General features: G+C 43.9%; 1 protein-coding gene across 3 annotated transcripts; it reads right to left on the minus strand.

Moving 5' to 3' along the window:
* Nucleotides 1-15,326: 15,326 nt before the first annotated feature.
* srsf7a (serine and arginine rich splicing factor 7a) lies at nucleotides 15,327-20,873 on the minus strand. Of its 3 annotated transcripts, XR_007042322.1 has the most exons (8): nucleotides 20,650-20,873; nucleotides 20,382-20,558; nucleotides 20,194-20,280; nucleotides 19,906-19,947; nucleotides 19,707-19,751; nucleotides 17,832-17,924; nucleotides 16,518-17,050; nucleotides 15,327-16,107 (listed from the first exon to the last, which is right to left on the minus strand). XR_007042322.1 is itself a non-coding variant. In XM_047391173.1 (7 exons), exons 1-7 carry the CDS (start codon nucleotides 20,871-20,873, stop codon nucleotides 16,056-16,058), a joined length of 720 nt encoding a protein of 239 aa, XP_047247129.1. In that variant the 3' UTR covers nucleotides 15,327-16,055. The 3 variants fall into 3 exon arrangements, 2 of the variants coding, with proteins under 2 accessions (XP_047247129.1, XP_047247128.1); XM_047391173.1 differs by lacking the exon at nucleotides 16,518-17,050; XM_047391172.1 differs by having other exon boundaries at nucleotides 15,327-17,050.
* Between the last annotated feature and the right edge of the window lie 454 nt (nucleotides 20,874-21,327).

Genomic DNA, 21,327 nt, shown 5'->3' on the forward strand with positions numbered 1-21,327 from the left:
TTTATTGTCTTAATACGGATGATTTTGGCATACAGCTCATGAAAACCCAAAATTCCTATCTCACAAAATTAGCATATCATTAAAAGGGTCTCTAAACGAGCTATGAACCTAATCATCTGAATCAACGAGTTAACTCTAAACACCTGCAAAAGATTCCTGAGGCCTTTAAAACTCCCAGCCTGGTTCATCACTCAAAACCCCAATCATGGGTAAGACTGCCGACCTGACTGCTGTCCAGAAGGCCACTATTGACACCCTCAAGCAAGAGGGTAAGACACAGAAAGACATTTCTGAACGAATAGGCTGTTCCCAGAGTGCTGTATCAAGGCACCTCAGTGGGAAGTCTGTGGGAAGGAAAAAGTGTGGCAGAAAACGCTGCACAACGAGAAGAGGTGACCGGACCCTGAGGAAGATTGTGGAGAAGGGCCGATTCCAGACCTTGGGGGACCTGAGGAAGCAGTGGACTGAGTCTGGAGTAGAAACATCCAGAGCCACCGTGCACAGGCGTGTGCAGGAAATGGGCTACAGGTGCCGCATTCCCCAGGTCAAGCCAGCATGTCATTCAGAAATCAAGGTGCCAGAGTCTGGAGGAAGACTGGGGAGAAGGAAATGCCAAAATGCCAGAAGTCCAGTGTCAAGTACCCACAGTCAGTGATGGTCTGGGGTGCCGTGTCAGCTGCTGGTGTTGGTCCACTGTGTTTTATCAAGGGCAGGGTCAATGCAGCTAGCTATCAGGAGATTTTGGAGCACTTCATGCTTCCATCTGCTGAAAAGCTTTATGGAGATGAAGATTTCATTTTTCAGCACGACCTGGCACCTGCTCACAGTGCCAAAACCACTTGTAAATGGTTTACTGACCATGGTATCACTGTGCTCAATTGGCCTGCCAACTCTCCTGACCTGAACCCCATAGAGAATCTGTGGGATATTGTGAAGAGAACGTTGAGAGACTCAAGACCCAACACTCTGGATGAGCTAAAGGCCGCTATCGAAGCATCCTGGGCCTCCATAAGACCTCAGCAGTGCCACAGGCTGATTGCCTCCATGCCACGCCACATTGAAGCAGTTATTTCTGCCAAAGGATTCCCAACCAAGTATTGAGTGCATAACTGTACATGATTATTTGAAGGTTGACGTTTTTTGTATTAAAAACACTTTTCTTTTATTGGTCGGATGAAATATGCTAATTTTGTGAGATAGGAATTTTGGGTTTTCATGAGCTGTATGCCAAAATCATCCATATTAAGACAATAAAAGACCTGAAATATTTCAGTTAGTGTGCAATGAATCTAAAATATATGAATGTTAAATTTTCATCATGACATTATGGAAAATAATGAACTTTATCACAATATGCTAATATTTTGAGAAGGACCTGTAAATGATAAAAATGAACTGATAAAATAATCTTCAACCGTTATGAGTAAGCTGCTGTAACCAGCAACTTTGTCTATCAAGTAGCTGTTTCTGCAAGTAATAAGCTCCAGACTTGAGAAAGGTAGAGACTGAATCTGATGACCTGGGGGATCTACATGGCTCACACCTAACAAGCTACTCTTAGACCAGGGGTCGGCAACCCAAAATGTTGGAAGAGCCATATTGGACCAAAAAACAAATCCGTCTGGAGCCGCAAAAAATTAAAAGCTTTATATAAGCCTAATATTGAAGGCAACGCATGCTTTAAGTGTCTATGTTAGCCTACTATCAAAATGACCAAGTAGGCTACAAATACATAAGCATTCATGATTAAATGTTCATTTTCCCTGCAGCACATCCTTGAGAGAATGACGCACCAATTCACTATTCTGTTGTACGACGGTGCTTTAAGTTTAACTTCCATTACAATATTAATGTATTATGTTTCATTGCGTTGATGAAATTATAGAAATACAATAAAAAAATCAGATTTTTGATGTCATTTTTATTTTGAGGATTTTTTAAAAATGGAACGTGCATAACGTGCCTCCTGTAATTTCAGACCTCCCCATGGAAATAAAATGCAGGCCTCTTCAATCCTCAATAATACAATACAATCCTCTTCTCTTTCCCCCCTTATCTGGGCAACAGACAGTGATATAAAACAGCAGCCTTTTGAAAAGGTAAAGTAGATAAAATTAAAATAATACAATTTAAGTTTGATTTCTGTGCATTATTATCTTCTCTTAGGTTTCTGCAAATGCCAATTAAGTCAGTGCAGTTAGTTAGATATTTTACCCCTCGATTTATAAATGAGGATTTTGGTTAAGAAATTAATTTTATCAAATTATGAGTTTTAATTATAATTATTGATAAATATTAATTAATCAATAATCATAATTCCAACCTATGGCGTTCCTTTGACAGGCCTTAAAAAGACAGACATCAAATCACTGTTGCACAGAATAAACAATTGTGATCTCCGTTAACTAGACGTTTTATTGTGAGATTTTTTAGTTGAACAGCATTGAATGTTTTAGTTTTGTTTTCCCATTTTTAAAATTTTATTTTGAATTTGGTTTTGGGTTATTTCAAAATTATTTCTCTTCTTCTTTCTTTCCCTTTTTGTGTGTGTTTTCTTGATTACTCCCATTAAAGCATAGACTTGGGAAAGCCACAGTTTGAACGGTCAAACCTGTGTGCCCATTTTAAGCAAACCCATACACCTGGAAGATACAGGTATGAATCAGACATTAGCCTGTTTGTGCTGCTAATTATTTTAGGAACCATTGGTCACTGAACAACTCAGTCTGTTGCGTTGCTGCTAATTTCTTTAGTGGTGGTTCATAGATAAACAGTTTTGTGTGTTTGCATTGTGCATTTTGGGCCAAAGATGGAGGGAACATCCCAGACTGCAGCTGGAGATGTGTGTATGGTGGAGGACCCCATAGGAATGCAGGCACAAGAGGTGATTGGGTCATTGATTCTGTTGTCCCCAGAGGAGCATAAAGGTCTCAATGATTATGGCATTGAGCAATGTGAAGCCAGGATTCAGGAGTTGCTCCAAGTCATTAAAAACCCACCAAAGGACAGACGGGTCTCAGATGTGTTAGGACAGCTCACTCTGTTGTATCAGCGAAGGTTAATGTTGGAAGTTGACCAGCGCGTTAAACTGCAGTTCGAGCTGAATGATACTTTGCAGACGGTGGATGTCCTTAGAGGTGAACTAACAGAGGTTGGAAATAGATTGGAGGCAGTAGAGGGTAGCCATGCCACCCCCCCATCCCTGGAGGAATGGGGGGACGAACCGAAACCCACCCCACAGGTTGAAACCTTTGGAGGTGAGCCACACCTGCGAAACGCTGAGAGAACCTGCAGATCAGATCTGGAGGATGTAGAAGCTGCTCTCCAGAGATTACCTTTCCAGGCTCATAGGGTTCCCCATACATCCACCGAGGCAAGAACAGGTGTAAGAAGTCAGAATAGGTTCAGTGGTGCGGTGCCCCACCCCACAGTAATCAGCAGCCATGAACGGTACCTGGCTGGGGACCCAGCAGGTGCAAATAGTTCACGGCTCAGATGCGAGCAGCCGTCAAACGTGACCCGCAGTACGGTCCTCTACGATCCCTCACCTCCGCCAAGGCGGCAGGAAAGCCGCCCCTGGGATTCAGGTGGTTCCTACCGCCCTCAACCGCTGGCCAGGACCTGAGTCCGGGAAGCACAGGGCCCACCGTTGTACCGGGAGCAGCCTCCACTGCCTCCTCCGAGGATGAGGCGTGATGCACTGATACACCCTAAGTGCAGCCGGAGTGAACTCTCCGACGATGACTCAGATGGGCTGGGACCAATCCCTAAGAGTGGATTGTGCACCCGCCAGCTTGAGTCCCTTGCCAAAGACATAGAGCGTTTCGACCCTAATAAAGCAGAATCAAACATTGATGATTATCTTAGGGAAGTTGAACGCTGTCTTCTAGATTTGTATTGCCCATCAGCACGGGAGAAACTGAAGCTTATCTGGAAGACAACATCCAGGAGCGTCCATGTTTTCATGGAGAGCCTGACACCCGCAGTCCGAGACCGTTATTCAACCCTTTGCGAAGCTTTAAGGGAAGAATATTCTGTGTACATGGACCAGGCCTCCGCCACACTTGGTGCTTTCACTATCCAGCAAAAGAAAAGCGAAGCACCCAGGGAATATTACCGGCACTTGAGAGCTGTTTACTTCCAAGGACGCAATGCGCCCGGCATTGAGGAGGAACATGCTTTTAAATCCCTGTTCCTCCACAACCTTCATGAAAGTGTGCGATACGATGTTACTATGTATTGCAGAACCAAGACCATGAGCATGCAAGAGATCTGCAAATATGCTCAGATGGCGTGGGAAACACGTGCTCGCCCAACCAAGGGATCGGAGAGCGAGGCTAGGGTTTTACGGATACATGCAAGAAGGAACAGTCTTGCGTTGGAAGATCAGGAAATGCCTTCAACCAGAACCCATGTGAAGAACAGGTTCAGGGAACAACGTAGGTTTGGTCTGCTGGACTGGGGGGGGTGATACTGAATACCAACCACAGTCAAAGCTGCCGGACCACTTCCGGTCGAACAGACGACCTGACCATCACGTGAAGCCTAAAGGTAAACCTGATGGAAAAGGGTGGAACCGACACACAGAAGGGATTATGGGGAAAGAGATGGAGGAGGCCACCACGCCCCCACAACCCTTGAAACAGGAAGCCGACCCTCGAGTTAAGACCGGAGCCTGTTATGATTCTGGCACGTCTGCTCTACCCTGTCTCCCTGGCTGCAATCAGCAGATTAGATGCACCTGGTGGCTGCTGCAGTGTAGTGCAATATATGGCATGCCAAGCACCTGTGTCTTCCCTGATATATACTGACTCTGACAAGCAGACGGTGCCAGATTTTTGAAAGCCATCGTGTGAGTAGATATCCAGCGTTCCTTCCTGTCTGATCATTGTTTCTTGACTTTGCCTTGCCTCTTGGATTTTTGCCTCTCTGCCTGCTCCCTGTCGGACTGTTTGGATTTTGGTTTAGACCTTGTTTCCTGCATCTGGTTTATGCCTCTGCCTGCCCCTTGCCTGACACCTCTTGTTCCGATCATTGACCCTGTTTCTGTCCTCGGATTATTGAGCCAGCCTAGCCCTCGGATTATTCAGCCTGGAGTCACTTCTTACATGTGCTGTGGAGATCACCGCCTGCCGCCCACTGAGGTTTCCCCTCTGGGTTTCAAGTTCCACTCAAGACAAAAGCAGTGATTCCCGGAAGCTGTGTGGAGTTTTACCTGATTGACGTTTTCCTGTGGCTGAATAAACCTTTTAAATTTTCAGTACTGTGTCTGGCTGAATCTTGGGTCCGCCTATTTCTGATTCGTAATAGACCCAAACTTCCCGTCAGCATGGCTAGGCGTGGACCCAGTCTCCACAGCCATCAGAGTCTACCTGATCGGATGGGGAGACAAACCTGGGAAACTCCAAGTACCCCTTGGGACCTCCCCAGGAGAAACACCACAAACTTTCCAAGGTTCTCAAGTAAACTGAACCAAAATGGACATGCACGTCGTCTATACTGTCTGATCATGATAGTAGGACGTTTCCAACTGAGTTTCTATTTTAAAATAGGATCAGAGATCAACCTGATGTGCTCAATCATGTTTGAGGAGGTGAGTAGAGCCATGCTCTCCTTCAATGAACAATTTCAGGCCGACGCTTGTGATGTAAGCATCATCAGCCGCACCCAAAACCGATCATGCATCACTTGTTGGGTGGAGCTGGACATCACACTCGAAGACATGGCTCTGGTGCACCCCATCTATATGTGCACATTAAACAAAAAGCTTTTTCTTGGTGGCCAGGACCTGCTGGACAGGCTGGCCCCACTCATTGACTGCCACCAGGACCAACTCTGGGTCCAGGAGGAGGTACAAACACCACTGGGTGCAAGCAGCGAACCATCCTTGGTGACAAACCAGGTTGCCAGCTTAGAGGAGCCCAAAGAACCTCTCAGGCCCTTGTCAGTGCCAGACATGGGCACCTCTGGGACACAGCTGCACCCAGCCACCCAGAAAACTCCTCCCAGATGCAGTCATGCATCTAATCTTTGCTCTTTAAAGAACCCAGGTTTGAAAATTTCAAACCTCAAAGTGGTGGAAGGTGTACACCTGGGAACCATGTTCATACCAGAAGTGCTTCTAGCTTTCTAGCTGTATGACCGCTTGTGCCAAGCAGATCCCCTTTTAACTGAGGCACAACACAGCCACACACTCCTTTTAGCAGACGGGCTCTGTCCTCTCCTTAAAACAGCCAGAGTGTGCAGACTGGTATCAAACAGCTCTCCTATGCTTTCAGCATTGTTCCAACAGACCAAAGGGGGGTCACATTAGCCTACGCCCATTACTCTTCTGTAGGGGGCCATAGGAGCTGCAAAGCCACACTCCACACCCTCCAACAGATGGCGCACTGACCTCCAACGTCTCACGACACTCAGGTCTACATCAAAGGATGTTTAACCTGCCACCAGTTTCAGCCATCCAAGCCAATCAGTCAACCTCCGCTTCAGCGAAGGGGGGTTACATTACCTTGGTTCCACCTTCAGACCAACTGGGTCGAACCAGCTCCAAAATTAACAGGAGGTAACAAAGTCCTCCTAACTGTGACATGCAGCTTCATCAAGTGGGTCAGATGCTTGTCAGAAAAGGTTGACACCATCATCCCAGCTGCTGCTCTTTTGCTGAACCAGATGAAGTTCTACATCGAACTCTCCTCCCCAAGAACAGAGCTTGTCTCCATGTCTGGGAAAGGAGAGACCAGTGCGTAGGACTAGTTAAATAGATGCATGTTTCATGAACTCACACTAACATGCACTAATCACTAACAACTTTCTTCAACAGAAATAGTTAAAAATATAACTACCTTCTAGGACACAGTATTAAACTGTAAGTTGGCACGATATCTTTCCCATTAATACCCTGCATGCACTGCAGACCCTCACAGAAGTGATTAAGAATGATGTAATGGACACACACATTGCCAGAAATTTCATGCAAAATCTTAAAGGAGGTTGGTTCATCGGTAGACAGCCTAACCGAAGGACGGATACCCACTTACCTAGTTCCGCTGGATTTGGTAGAGAAAATCCTAAAGTCCACCACAACAGACACCTTACAACCTCCACAAACACACCTAGTTTATAGCTTAGGCATCGCAATTCCAATTTTTGTCAATCCAGATAACTTAGAGATAGGATTTATGCTAAATCTTCCTATCATCGAAAGAACAAATGTATACAGGCTTAAAACAGTGTTAAACGTCGGATTTTGGAAGGAATTACACACACACGTACAACTAAAAGCCCCATCACTCTTGACTTACCACGAGGCCGACCCAAAGCTTTATTTGATTCCCAATTTAGACCTGTGCACCAAAACCAAGGACCTCCATTGGGTTTGCCCAAGTAACCCGTTTAATAGAGAAGTCACCGATTATATGTGTGGTTTAAGGGAGGGATCTCCTGAACAAAACTGTCAGGCTAAAGTAACTCTGAAGGATGTAGGGTTAGAAACCAAGGTTGAACGTGCAGGTAACCGATGGCTTGTAAGCACACCAGTAACAGAAGCCTTGCTATTCTACGATCAGCACGACACAGTTACCAGAATAAAATTACCCAACCAAACGATGTTCGTCTCCGTACCCCAAGGTGCACTCCTACATCTTGGAGACATAATCCTTCATCACCTTAATCTCGATCGATATGATACAGAAATTGAAATTATGGATGCCTTCAAGGGATATAATTTCAGCATTGATGCTAGTATTGAAGAACAACTTGTAGTGGAAGGTACCAAACAGATTAAGTTCAGCCTCACCCCTGCAGAGTTAAGCTTCACACCTCTCCCTCAGTTCCCCAGGCGAACAGAATGGACACAAACCCACACTATGACCGTTAAGGTAGTTCTCCTTGTAATCGGGTGGGTCGTGATGGCAGTAAAGGCACACACCGCATACAGGCAGGTTAAGCGTTCACATTCATTCCCCCATGGTTCATAGCACCACCTTTACCAATGACACAGCCAGGTTCCAGCGCCTAATGGAAGTTGGTTGGACGAATAAGCTATGAACCATGATTTTGTTTTTTGTTTGTTTTTGTTTTGCTTTATATATATATATATATATATATATATATGTATATATATATGTATATATATATATATATATATATATATATATATATGTATATATACATATATATATATATATATATATATGTATATACATATATATATATATATATATATGTATATACATATATATATATATATATGTATATACATATATATATATATATATATGTATATATATATATATATATGTATATATACATATATATATATATATATATATATGTATATACATATATATATGTATATATATATATATATATGTGATGTGAAATTTGATGTGCCGTGTTTGACGTCTGGAAGCCGCTGAGCTCCCAGCTTTGTGTGTGTTTTGCAGGGTTATTGAACACCTGAGATCAAGCGCAGGTGCGCTGTGAGACTGGACTGTTAAAATAACCTCATGGTGAAATTCACCATTTTCTTTGTCTTCAACCTCACTGCTTGCTAGCTTGCTGCCAAAAGTTTTATAACTCTTTATCTGCTCAAGAGTTGGGGGAGGTTTTATGACTGAGTAGAACTGAGTTACAGTTGGAGCTGCGCCCCAACCTCCACTCACAACCATATCCTTATTATCATATTATCATTTTTGCCATAACTGCTGGTTGATTCAATACACACCCACTGCTGTTTTGCTTTATTTTGTTTAGTTAGATATTTTTGCCTTTTTGTGTAGAACTTTGCATGTTTGAGTTGGTGAAGATTATTAAATCAGAAGAGCAGATTGTATCAGGCTGTGATTTAATAAATATTCACATAGATGGTAACAGAAGGCGTTTCTGGGTTTATTTTGTGCAAGAGTAATTCGCCAGTCAAAATAAGGTTAAAGTTCCACACGTTTCGGCAGAAACGGTCGATTAAACAGTGACATCTCTGGTAATAGTTATTAATTATTACTGAGTATTTAATGATTGTAATTATCAAAGACGTTGAGCCACAATTACAACACCAGAAGACATCTCTGGTCTCAATTCATAAATGAGGATTTTGGTTAAGAAATTGATTTTGTCAAATTATGATTTTTAATTATAATTATTGATAAAGATGAATTCATTAATAATCACAATTCCAACATCGGCCATTTCCATTTCAAGGTCAGCTTGATTTACTCCTGGGAATTTGTTCAACAAGGACAGGTCAATCTGCAGGTGTGTGACAGGGAAAGAAAGTGTCATTTTTTCCTTTCGGGAACTCGTTAAATCTGCTTCCAAATGCAGATTGCATATCAACAATCGCACCTTGTAAATAATCACCGTTGAGTGTGTGATCGTGGTGGGCTTCTTTGAACTCTCTCAGGGAGGGGAAGTGAAAAAGTGTGCCTCGCTGTACATCTCTGGCAAATACAGTCAGCTTGCTCTCGAATGACAAAACAGCTTCCAGCATTTGCAGCGCAGTGTTTCCCCGCCCCTGGAGGCTTTTATTTAGCATGTTTAGGTGACTTGTCATATCCACCATACAGTGCAGTTTTTCCAGCCACTCGGTATCTTCCAGTTGCGGGTAGTTCATGTCTTTGCTTTTCAGGAATGTTTTCACGTGTTCTAAACAAGCAATGAAGCGACGTAAAACCTCACGCCTGGACATCCATCGGACTTTGTTGTGTAGCAGGAGATCAGAATATTTGCTGTCAAATTCTTCTAGCACGGAACTGATGGTGGTTTAATTCTTTTGCAATTATCTTGTTCACCATCTCGATGACAAGGTTCATCACCTCCATACGCTCCGGTGGGAATGTTTGTGCACACAGTGCTTCTTGGTGCAAAATGCAGTGAAATGCAAGCAGATTTTGATCCAATGCTTTTTGTAGTAAAGTCACAAACCCCTTTTGTGATCCTCTCATACTGGGTTCCCCATCTGTAGCCACTGAAATCAGGTGGTTGGTGTTTATTCCATTGTCATTTAAACACTTCAGCGCAGCCTAACTTCAGTGGTATTAATTCAATAATTTCTTCTTGAGGCCCATCAGAGTTCACATACCTGCATAACAGCGCTACTTGTTCAATATCGATCACATCACATGACTCATCACAGGAAATTGAGTATGCTGGAGCTGAATTAATGTCCTTGATTTGCTGATTGGTGACGTTGCCTGCCATTTTAATGGCCCTTTCTTTAACTGTCTTTGCAGCGAGAGGCATGTCTTTAATTTTCTCTATTATCTCGGTTTTGTTTTTGAAGTCTGAAAATAGGTGCTCTGATATTTTAATAAATTAATCCTTGATAACGTCACCATCTGTAAACAATTTTCCACGCTTTATTATCTCCTGGGTTGCAACAAAACTAGCGGCAGTAGTGGAGTTTGGAGATGCAATCTACTTTTTAAATCTATCTTTGCGGTCCTCTAATTTCCCCAGAAGTAATGCAGTCGCACCTTTTCTCTCACTCCCAACTCGGTACTTGGCTGCAAATGTAGCATGCCTTCCCTGGAAATGTCTTTCCACATTACTCTTTTTGTTATTTGATAACTTCTCATTACAAAGCAAACATGTAGGCAATCCTTCCGCATTGACAATGAAAGCGAATGATTCGGTCCAAGAACAGCTATCTTTCTCTTTTTCCCTTTGGGACCCATGGCCCATCACACACCCACCGGTTTGTTTGCAACAGCTACCTGCCTAGAACTACACCGAGATGAAAGAAGCGTGTGTGACGCAAATCTTCATTGACATAATTGTTAAAATTTTATATTTATTCAACAGATTTTTACAGCATTTGAAAACGTTAACAATGTTTGTGTCATGTTTGTCCTCATACAGAAACCATATTAAAACAAAAAATATACCCCCCCCCCCCATTTTTTTCAATTTTCATAAACTTTGGAAAAGCTTCAGGGAGCCACAAGGGCGGCGCTAGAGCCGCGGGTTGCCGACCCCCGTCTTAGACGTATGTAGGTCCAAGACTACTTAAGACTTTAAAATAGCAGAGAACCGGTGCAGTGATTTAAGCTCTGGTGTGGTGAGATCCTTTTTCATGGCTTTAGGGCTCTGCCCACAGCATGTGGGATCAGCTGTAGCTCTTTAACTGATCAGAATTGACCAAAACCAGTAAAATACCATTACAATAATCCAACTTACTAAAAAAAGGCATGTACTAGTTTTTGTGTGTCTTGATTTGACTGGTAACAGTATTCTGGCAATGTTTTAAGATACGTAATAGGTTGAATACATTTAGGTCTGAGTCCATACCCTACGTTTCCATCAGGGGTTGAGGTTTTTATTCTCAGTGCTCATCTATAACCTTGATAATTTTTTATACACACACCAATAACTTAGTCTTTCCTGCAATAAACTGGAGAAATTCTGACCCATCCACACATGATGCACGCATTAATTTAATTCAATTCCGTCAGCCAGCCAGTCATGTTCTACCGCTTATTCCATAGTGAGTCGCGGGGAAACTGGGCCGATCTCCAGCAGTCTCTGGGCGGGAGGCGGAGAACACCCTGGACAGGTCGCCAGCCCATCGCAGTCAATTCAGTTAAAAAATCTTTTATTTATTGCAACGGGAGATTTAATGTTGTTATAGCTCATATTATGAAGATTTCTTCAAAGAGCCTTTGTAAATGCTGATGGCTGTGGGCAGGAAGGATCTCCTGTAGCGGTCAGTCTTAAAGGACTGTAGTCATCTGGTGATGTAAATATAAAGTTCTGTCATCAGCATACAGTAATAGTCCTAAATAAAAAGTCCCCAAGAATGGAGACTTGAGGAACTCCACATGATCTTTGTTCACTCAGCTGTATAACTGCCAAATAACATAGTCTGCCAAGTAAGACATTGACAGTTTACATGGGGGATTTAATTTCCTTTCCGGCCTCTAGATCTATGGTTTTAATTTTTTTATAAGGATTACATCAATAAAAGAAAAACAACCGTGAGGGACCGGTGCAAAGAGGATTGGGCGGCGGACGAAGGTGGAGACCTCGGCAGCCCGATCCCCGGATGCTTAGGCTGGCTCTAGGGACTCCATTATTCTGCTGGGGGACTTCAATGTCTACGTGGGAAACGACAGTGACACCTGGAGAGGCGTGATCGGGTGGAATGGCCTCCCCAATCTGAATCCAAGCGGTGTTTTGTTATTGGACTTCTGTGCTAGTCACGGATTGTCCATAACGAACACCATGTTCAAACATAAGGGTGTCCATCAGTGCACTTGGCACCAGGACACACTAGGCAGGAGGTCAATGATCGAATTTGTTGTCGTATCATCAGACCTTCGGCCGCATGTTTTGGACACTCGGGTGAAGAGAGGGGCTGAGCTGTCCACTGATCATCACCTGGTGGTGAGTTGGATCCGCTGGAGGAGGAGAAAGCCGGACAGACTTGGCAGGCCCAAGCGCATAGTGAGGGTCTGCTGGGAACATCAGTTCAAAATAGGATGGCATTGGATCTGTTGTTAGCTGAGAAAGGGGGCGTGTGTGCCATGTTTGGAGATATGTGTTGTACTTTTATTCCCAATAACACTGCACCGGATGGTTCAGTGTCAAAGGCTTTAGAGGGACTTAAGACCCTCTCCGCCACCATGCATGAACATTCTGGAATTGATAATCCCCTGGAGGAGTGGATGACAAGGATATTTGGACACTGGAAGGGTTTGATAATGTCTTTGATGATTTCTGTTGCAGTATTTGTAGCTATAATGGTGACCTGTGGATGTTGTTGTGTACCATGCATTCGTTCTCTGATGGTGCGCCTCATCTCCTCTGCAATTGAGGGGAGGGGTCCAAAGATAACCAGAACCAGGATGAGGACTCAGTGTGAATTCATAGACGCATAATAAGATGGATGCAAGTTTTCTTAATGATTTTCTCGTTTTACAGGTGGTACAGTAATATTTTTACTTATTTCTATTTATTCTTAGAAGTACTTGGTTGAAGGACATCTTAGGGTGTGAACTCTTGAGAGTTCAAAAGGGGGGGTTGTAGAATATAAACTATCTATGTGCGTAACTGGAATGTGCTGATAGAGGTCATAAATTAGTGAAGGACAGGGGAGCAGCAGAGGGGGTGAAGGAGATGAGATGAGTCTGCAGGAAGTAACAACAGGAAGCACTCCTTATTTGGACATAAGGAACTGTCATGTTGTACAACTAAGTGATATGATATATGTAAAAAAGGAAATGTTGAACACACCCTGGAGATTTAATAAAACGAGCTGGAAGCAGAGAGAGAGCAGAGTTGTTGCTCGCAGGTGTTTGGCTGGAGCATCATCTCTCTCACTCTGTGCAGAGGTGAACATAAGCTGATTGTATTTTGTGTTTATTTCACTCTTTTGAAACCTGGACCCAAATCAACGGACCCGGGGAAGCAGAGACGGCTTCGACACTTACTAGGGGCCATCCGGTCTCTGTACGAGCGGAGCAGGAGTTTGGTCCGCATTGCCGGCACTAAGTCGGACCTGTTCCCAGTGCATGTTGGACTCCGGCAGGGCTGCCCTTTGTCACCGGTCCTGTTCATAACTTTTATGGACAGGATTTCTAGACGCAGCCAAGGGCCGGAGGGGGTCTGGTTTGGGGACCAGTGGATTTCTTCTTTTTGCAGATGACGTGGTCCTGCTGGCCCCCTCTAGCCAAGACCTACAGCATGCACTGGGGTGGTTCGCAACCGAGTGTGAAGCGGCTGGGATGAAGATCAGCTCCTCCAAGTCCGAGGCCATGGTACTCGACCGGAAAAGGGTGGCTTGTCCTCTTCAGGTTGGAGGGGAGTTCCTGCTTCAAGTGGAGGAGTTTAAGTATCTCGGGGTCTTGTTCACGAGTGAAGGAAGAATGGAGCGAGAGATCGACAGACGGATCGGTGCGGTTGCTGCAGTAATGGGGGCGCTGTGCCGGTCCGTTGTGGTGAAGAGAGAGCTGAGACGAAAAGCAAAGCTCGTGATTTACCGGTCGGTCTACGTTCCTACCCTCACCTATGGCCATGAACTTTGGGTCATGACAGAAAGAACGAGATCCTGGATACAAGCGGCTGAAATGAGCTTCCTCCGTAGGGTGGCCGGGCACTCCCTTAGAGATAGGGTGAGGAGCTCGGAGTAGAGCCGCTGCTCCTCCACATCGAGAGGAGCCAGTTGAGGTGGCTCGGGCATCTATACCGGATGCCTCCTGGACGCCTTCCTCGGGAGGTGTTCCAGGCCCGTCCCACCGGGAGGAGGCCCAGGGGACGGCCCAGGACACGCTGGAGGGACTATGTCTCTCGGCTGGCCTGGGAACGCCTTGGGTTCCCCCCGGAGGAGGTGTCTGGGGAGAGGAACGTCTGGGCGTCTCTGTTAAGTCTGCTGCCACCACGACCCGGTCCTGGATAAGCAGAAAACGACAAATATGAGAAAGAAAAACAATTACCAAGCACCAGCATCTTAACAATTTGAAACAATATCACACCAGGACTTTTTAACAATGACTGACAAATAAAAAGGAAAAAATCTCATCCATGGGCACTGCTAGATTGGTTGAAGGACAACTTTTAATTTTACCCAGAAGATGAAATTTTATATATTTTTTATGCATTAAGCTGCTGCAGAAGTAGAGAGCTCCTTCAGTGAAACTGCAGCATCCTAGGTGTACAAAGGAGGGTTATCGCAGGTCCTTCCTCCCAGCAGCCTAGACTTTCTAGCTATTACTGCTCTCAACAACCTGTTTACATTCCAGTTTCATTTTTTGTAGTCTGTAGTTGTTTTTTGTGCAACATGTAAATATGCATATTTTCTTTTTTAAATCACTTTACTCAGGGGACCATTTCTTGTAATCAGAGTAAACTATTTTAATAACATACAATATTTTTATATTATTCCGTCTGTATAGTCTGTCATTCTTATTCTGCTTTTGTATTTTTACCTTTGTGTGAATTTGAATGTTTCCATTTACTTTTCACTTTGCTGCTGATGCACCTGAATCTGTTTTCAATTCAGTTTATTTCTTTAGCACCAACATCTCTTTACAAAGTCAATTCAATCCAATCATACAGGCTTCAAGTCAGGTTCATACATTCCAATTAATCGTAACCATTGAACAGTTCAGTCAGATTCAGTTTTTTATTCAAATTGGATCAAAAGTTTTTCTATCTAAGGAAACCCAGCAGATTGCATCCAGTCAGTGACTTGCAGCATTCACTCCTCCTGGATGAACATGTAGAGACAGTGGACAGTCACTGGTGTTGACTTTGCAGCAATCCCTCATACTGAGGTACAATAAAGGATATTTAAATTCTTATATTTAGTTAACAAGACAACAGCAGCATAATATGTTGAAGAGGTTTATTCAAAAATAAAATTGCCACACTTTTACTTCTAAAGCCATGAACAGAAAAAAAAACACAAAGCTAGAGCTGTCCTGACTTGTATGTGTTTTAAAATCCAGTCAGAGCCACTAATCAAACTCAACGGGAATCCATTAAACACAGTAATATTATTCAGTTATGTTCATGAAGGGAAACATCAGAAAACAATGTGACCTTAAACTCAAAGGCATGCAGACCAACAACTATTTCTTTATGAACTGGAGACAAATATAAAACATTTGAAGACCCAATCAACATCCCAGAATGTGACAGGTTTTTGCCAATAGGGAGAGTTTTAATACTTTAACTCATTTTAATATCCATATCCGAACTGATCCTCACCACATTTCGCTGGAAGAACTGAATTTTACTGCTAAAAGTCAAATGTATTCAAGGTGTTGCAGCCTACCTGTGCTACACTGTTGAAAATAAGGTTTACTTACATAGCAGCAACAACATTTAAAAGTACTACTCCCATTTATATTCCTGTCTGTGAAACAGCCAAATTATCCAGAACAATCTGAAGCTGTAGAGACGGTAGTCCTGAAGGTAAAAAAATGATCTGGAAATAAGAGAGAAAAGACAGAATAATACCAAAACAACCAAACAAAAGCAGCTGCTGTATAAACAGACAGTTGAGGGGCTGTCCGTTTAGGACAGTGGAGAGGGGAAGGGGGCTAAGTCTTCTTCACTCAGTCGTCTGCAGGGGTAGGGCTTCGGTTTGGACTTGCCGAGCAGGAGCGACTGAAACAGAAACGGAAAGGAATTAGCTTGCAACAGGAGAAGATGGGTTTTCTCCTTTGCAAAGTAACACTGCTCTGCAGTGCTAAATTAAAGATGTAGTAAAGCCAGATAAGCCCATCCTATTGGCACTATCTCAATCCTCTTTTATATTCTAACACATTTACAGTTTATCCTAAAGATCTTACAAACAAAAGCTGTAGCACCATGTGTGATAAAAACCCTCCTCACATTACACCTTTTAACATTTCATGTGCCTGCCTGTGTTGCACTCACTCAACCACCCACTCACTCCCACATTCAGCCGCACATCTGCACTCAGAGCATGCTTGTTTAAGGCTCAATTCTAGCAAGCCTGAACATTTTGTGTCACCATCAACATGAGCTTGTCAGGGGGGTTGATTTTTGGTTACCTTTGGAGACAGCGGCAGAAACAACAAGTACAGAGAAGCGAAGGATCAAAGGACTGAAGGACGGATGACTACAACTCGGAGAGACACTGCGCCGGGAGGCTCTTGAAGACTGATCTCTCATCAGCTCTCTCTCACTTTCAGAAGCTAAGACAGAGGTGAAGAACTCTGGTAGGTAGGGGGGTCTGGTTGGTAGGTAATGGATTAAAAAAGGCCGAACTCTGATCTGTGTGGGTCAGCCCTCTGGTAGATCTGAAGGCTGGCCGGGTGACTCTAGTAGAACAATTGAATGCATGTGCGGGCTGATCTCGTCTGAGCGTGTGCGTCGGTTGAACAGACAGTCATCCGTTCACTGAGGGGGAGGGTTCGGTCGGTAGGTCGACCTCTTTCTCGCTGTCTAACGTCAGATGCAGGCGAAGGCTGATCTCAGGTCAGCTCTTAGTCACCCTCCCGCAGGACGAGCACACCGCCAGCTGGCAGACCCTGGGCCTGGGATCAGCTGCGGTGTCTGTGCAGTGCTCAGCTCCCACCACACGCTTTAAAGAAAATATGAAAAATAAACAAAACTTCTGCAAAGATGTTTACCGCAAGTCACACGACTGGTGCTGATTTAGCTGATCTCACCTAGAAAAGTTCTGGAGAATTCTTCTGATCTAGCCAAATTCAGAACAGGGAATTTAAATACAACTATAATTATTCTTCTGTCTCTTACCATCTTTAACATTTCTCACTTTCTTAGCCTTCATCATTTCTTAAAAAGAGCCCCATCTAGCATGGAAGAGCAGGACAACCTGGGTAATGGCTGCAATTCCTCCTGCTGATCATCAGATCATCTTTCATGTGCTCTCTTTTCAGGATCAATGCGGCCGATTTGGAGAGCAGACAGTGCAACGCCATCAGATCCAGAAAAGAGAGCACAGGAGGTCTGATCTTTCATCTCCTGAACCTTTCCTGTACCAGACAAATAGCTCAGGTCTCCTGCTTTACCCCACCCAATCCACCACTCAGGCTGAAGACCTCTACCGAAGCAGCTCTGACGTGTCTTCGGATCGTCCATCTTATCGTCTTGTGGGAGTTGGTTGGCAGCAGCATGACCACCCCCGGCTGGAGGTGGGCCTAGACTGGAGCACCTGACCTGGCTAACATGATAAACTGGACTGACTCTGACCTGAACATCTAAGATATGATGGTTAATCTACCCTGTTCCTACTGTGAGGTTACATACATAAGCTATGACAACAGGCAGGATGAAGTATTACACATTTATCAGCCCATCCGTACCGTACTGTTGAAGAGACAATAAGGCTGAGGATTTACCTGGCTCTCTTGTGGTTAGCAGATGGTGATCGAGAGCGGGAACGGGACACAGAGCGCCTCCTGGGTGCAGAGCCAGACCGAGACCGAGAGCGGCTGAGAGAAGAAAAAAACAAATTACATGTGTATGGTCCAGTCAGGTTGGTTTTGCTTGTGGACATCTTCTAAATGTGGCCGAAAATCAAGGAAGCCAAGATCTGATCAGTTTTATTCCACCAAACCAGTTCCAGTATTTAACTAGCACTGGTGCCAGAGCCAGATAGAAAACATCACATCCAGGAAATGTCTCCAGTCTGTAGAGGATCATGGCACAGGGAAACATTTAAACCTTGTCCCAGGATCCCTCCAAACTAAGGGGCAAATAACACCTTCAATAATTCTTGCTGTTTTAAACAACATGTAATGTTTATGAAGGCTTCACGGTCCCATCCAGCCAATCTGCACACGTATGGCTTGAAACAGGAGCTTAGAGCAGATTTATTCATCGGACTGAGAATGGACCAACTGTGTTTAAGAGCAGAGTCTGAAATGGTCTTTATGGTGGAAAACAGCCTCTGAAAATGCTGTGTATCAACTCCATTTAAACTTTGGTGATACCAGAATGACCCTTAGTAGAGCTACACAATCTACTGAAAAGCAATCATCATCACAAAGGACTGCTTAGATGCAAGATTTTGTAGCCTATAATATTTCAGGTACCATGTATCAGAATGCTGCTTGTTGATGGACTTTTACTGAAGATCAGAGATCTCCAACAGCATATCTCAAGGGCTGGTGTCCTTGCTCCATTGCAGCTAAGATGGCTGAAATACCTCCTCAACATGGCATCCAGCTGAGTCAGGGCACCATCTAAACCATGAAGGAAATCAGCCCTTTGGGACATCGTTCAGTTGTTGTTGAAGCTCAGTGATTCGTGTTCATCTTAAGCTAGGCTGCTGGAAAAGAAAAACAGCATCCAAATATTTAGCTGGATTTTATTCTCCAGCTCCTGCTTGAAGTGGCCCAGCTAAGGTCTTAGACTAAGGTCACCTAAGGTCAGACTCAGTGCCGGTGGTAACAGGAAAGAACTGGTGCTAGACAATCAGTTCAACACTGGAACCAGTTTGGAGGGAAAAATGTCAGAGTGACTGTGCAGAAAGAAGAAAACGGCTACACTGCATTACCAGGACATTCTTATTGTCACACATTTTAACCGAGTCATGCAAACAGAGGGAAATAAAACAATCATTATGATGTTAAGCAATCTACATGGTGTGTTAGTAAACTTCCTAAAACACTGCCTGAACCACAGGGTCAGCTCGTAAACAAGCACCTCCTATTGAAAAGAGGCAGCGGTGAAACTCGTTGTTTTAACTGGGAACAGTTTTTAATCATCTTTTAGAAGGGTCATATCAAAAAGCTGGGAAAACCAAGAAAACTGCTTCACTTGGAAAATAAGTGTCCAAAGCAATATTAAAAAACTCCAACAGAAAATATACAGGTTGATGTAAAAGGACTGTGGAAAAAGACATCTAGTACAGGATCATAACTGGAGAGCATCAGAGGTTTTATTTTCACACCCACAATGTTGAGGAGTCAGAGTACTGATCCTAAAGAACAAGTCTGGGGCAATGATAAATGAAACTAAAAGAAAGCCTCATCAAGTTCTGTATGAACTGTTAAAAACAGTGTTGTGACCTTGGACGTGCTTTAGTTGGTCAGGTTTCAATTCTGCAGCAGTACATGCCTGAAAATAAGGTCAGCCGACACCCTGAGTGACCAGGGTAGACCCAGACTAATTCCAGACCTGCCCCTGACCACAGCAGGGTCCAATCTGTAGTTTTTGAGAAGACTAGCAGACTATTTCAGACTCTCCCTTCCGAGACAAACACAGCATACCTTCTCACTGGGGTCCTGGACTTGGACCGAGCTGGGGACCCAGACCTGATAAAGAAACAAAGAATGTTTTTATTCAAACTTTGTTGGGACTGGGAATAGTCTGGTTGAGGCACAACCATTTTAGAGAAAAATAACAAGGGCCTTATGGGTTCAGATGGCATCTTGTTTAAGTTACTGTCTGAGGAAGCTGCGGTCTCACCTGCTTCTGCGTCTGGAATAAGATGGAGATCTGCGATGGCTCCTAGGAAACAGACATAATTCAGCATCAGAAACAACACATTCACGATGAGTCCCAGCACAGAACAGGCCCGGATTGGACCGAACTGATTCCAGATTCATCAGGATCACCTGAGTGTTTGTAACAACAGAACCAAGATGTAGACTATGGTCTGTGGTAAAACCGTACCACTTCCATCAGAATGTGTGCCACTTTGACATTGTAAACAGAGCCTCTATTTGTTATGTGCCTGTTTCCATGGCAACATACCGGCTGTAGCTGCGGCTACGACTGTGAGATCGAGAGCGATAGTGTCGTCCACGAGATCTGGACCTGGAGCGGGACCGGGACCGAGACCTGCAATAAGAGATAAACAGGTCAACACTCTTCTCCTGAGCTGCAGGTGCTGCACAATGGCAACTATTGTTTCAGTCAAAAAAGAAAAAGAAATCCTCTACCTGCTACTGCGCCGACCTCTCTTGCTGTAGCGGTAGCAGTCGTAGGCATAGTGGCCCCGGTCCCCACACTGGTAACACCGATCGTTGGGATCAAACTGGCGCCGACTGGGGCGTCCACGGCCCTTCCTGGAGAGCCCTGTGGACATCTCCACACGAACACGGGACCCACACAAGATCCTGAGAGTAAAGGGCCAGCATGTGTTCAGTGAGCGAAAATTTTAATCTATATGTTTTACTTGGAAGCCATTTAATGACAAATGCCACTTACTTTCCATCCATGCCTTTGACAGCATCTTCTGCATCTCGGGGATCCTCAAACTCTACAAAGGCGAAGCCAGGTGGGTTCCTGGCCACCCACACGGTCCTCAATGGGCCGTAATAACTGAATGCTCGCTCCAACTCCCCCTTGGCAGCACCATTCCCGAGGTCACCAACATAAACTTTACAGTCGGTGGCCCGGGACGAGCTCCGGGAGGACGAATAGTACGACATCTCTCCTCTCCTGATGAGACAAGGTAAAATTTCAATACATTCAACTGGGAAAACAAAAAAAAAAGGAGCATGTTGATCCCCAAAGACATAACTATTTTATCTGAAAGTTGTTCAACTGTGTGAAAAAAACAAAACACTTTTGGTTTGGTTTTTAACCTTTTCCAGTAAATGCTGTAATTTATGTGGAACTAATTTGGGCCGTCTGAAGACAAATCTAATGCAGGGAAAACTTTCAATTAAATCACATTTAATTGAAATATATTTGTAGACATATTTGTACTATTGCAAAATGAGATTATGTATGATAAAATATTTTTATTTATGTCGGTTCCTCTACCATTATTCATGGGGAGGAAAGATCCAAACGAACCTTTGTGACCCAACAGAAACAGACGAATACAAGAAGCTCAAGTCTGATTATCCTCTCAAAAATGTTGATAACGATGCAGGTTAG

This window comes from Girardinichthys multiradiatus, chromosome 18 (genome assembly GCF_021462225.1).
Source record: "Girardinichthys multiradiatus isolate DD_20200921_A chromosome 18, DD_fGirMul_XY1, whole genome shotgun sequence".
In the NCBI taxonomy this organism is placed as follows: domain Eukaryota; kingdom Metazoa; phylum Chordata; class Actinopteri; order Cyprinodontiformes; family Goodeidae; genus Girardinichthys; species Girardinichthys multiradiatus.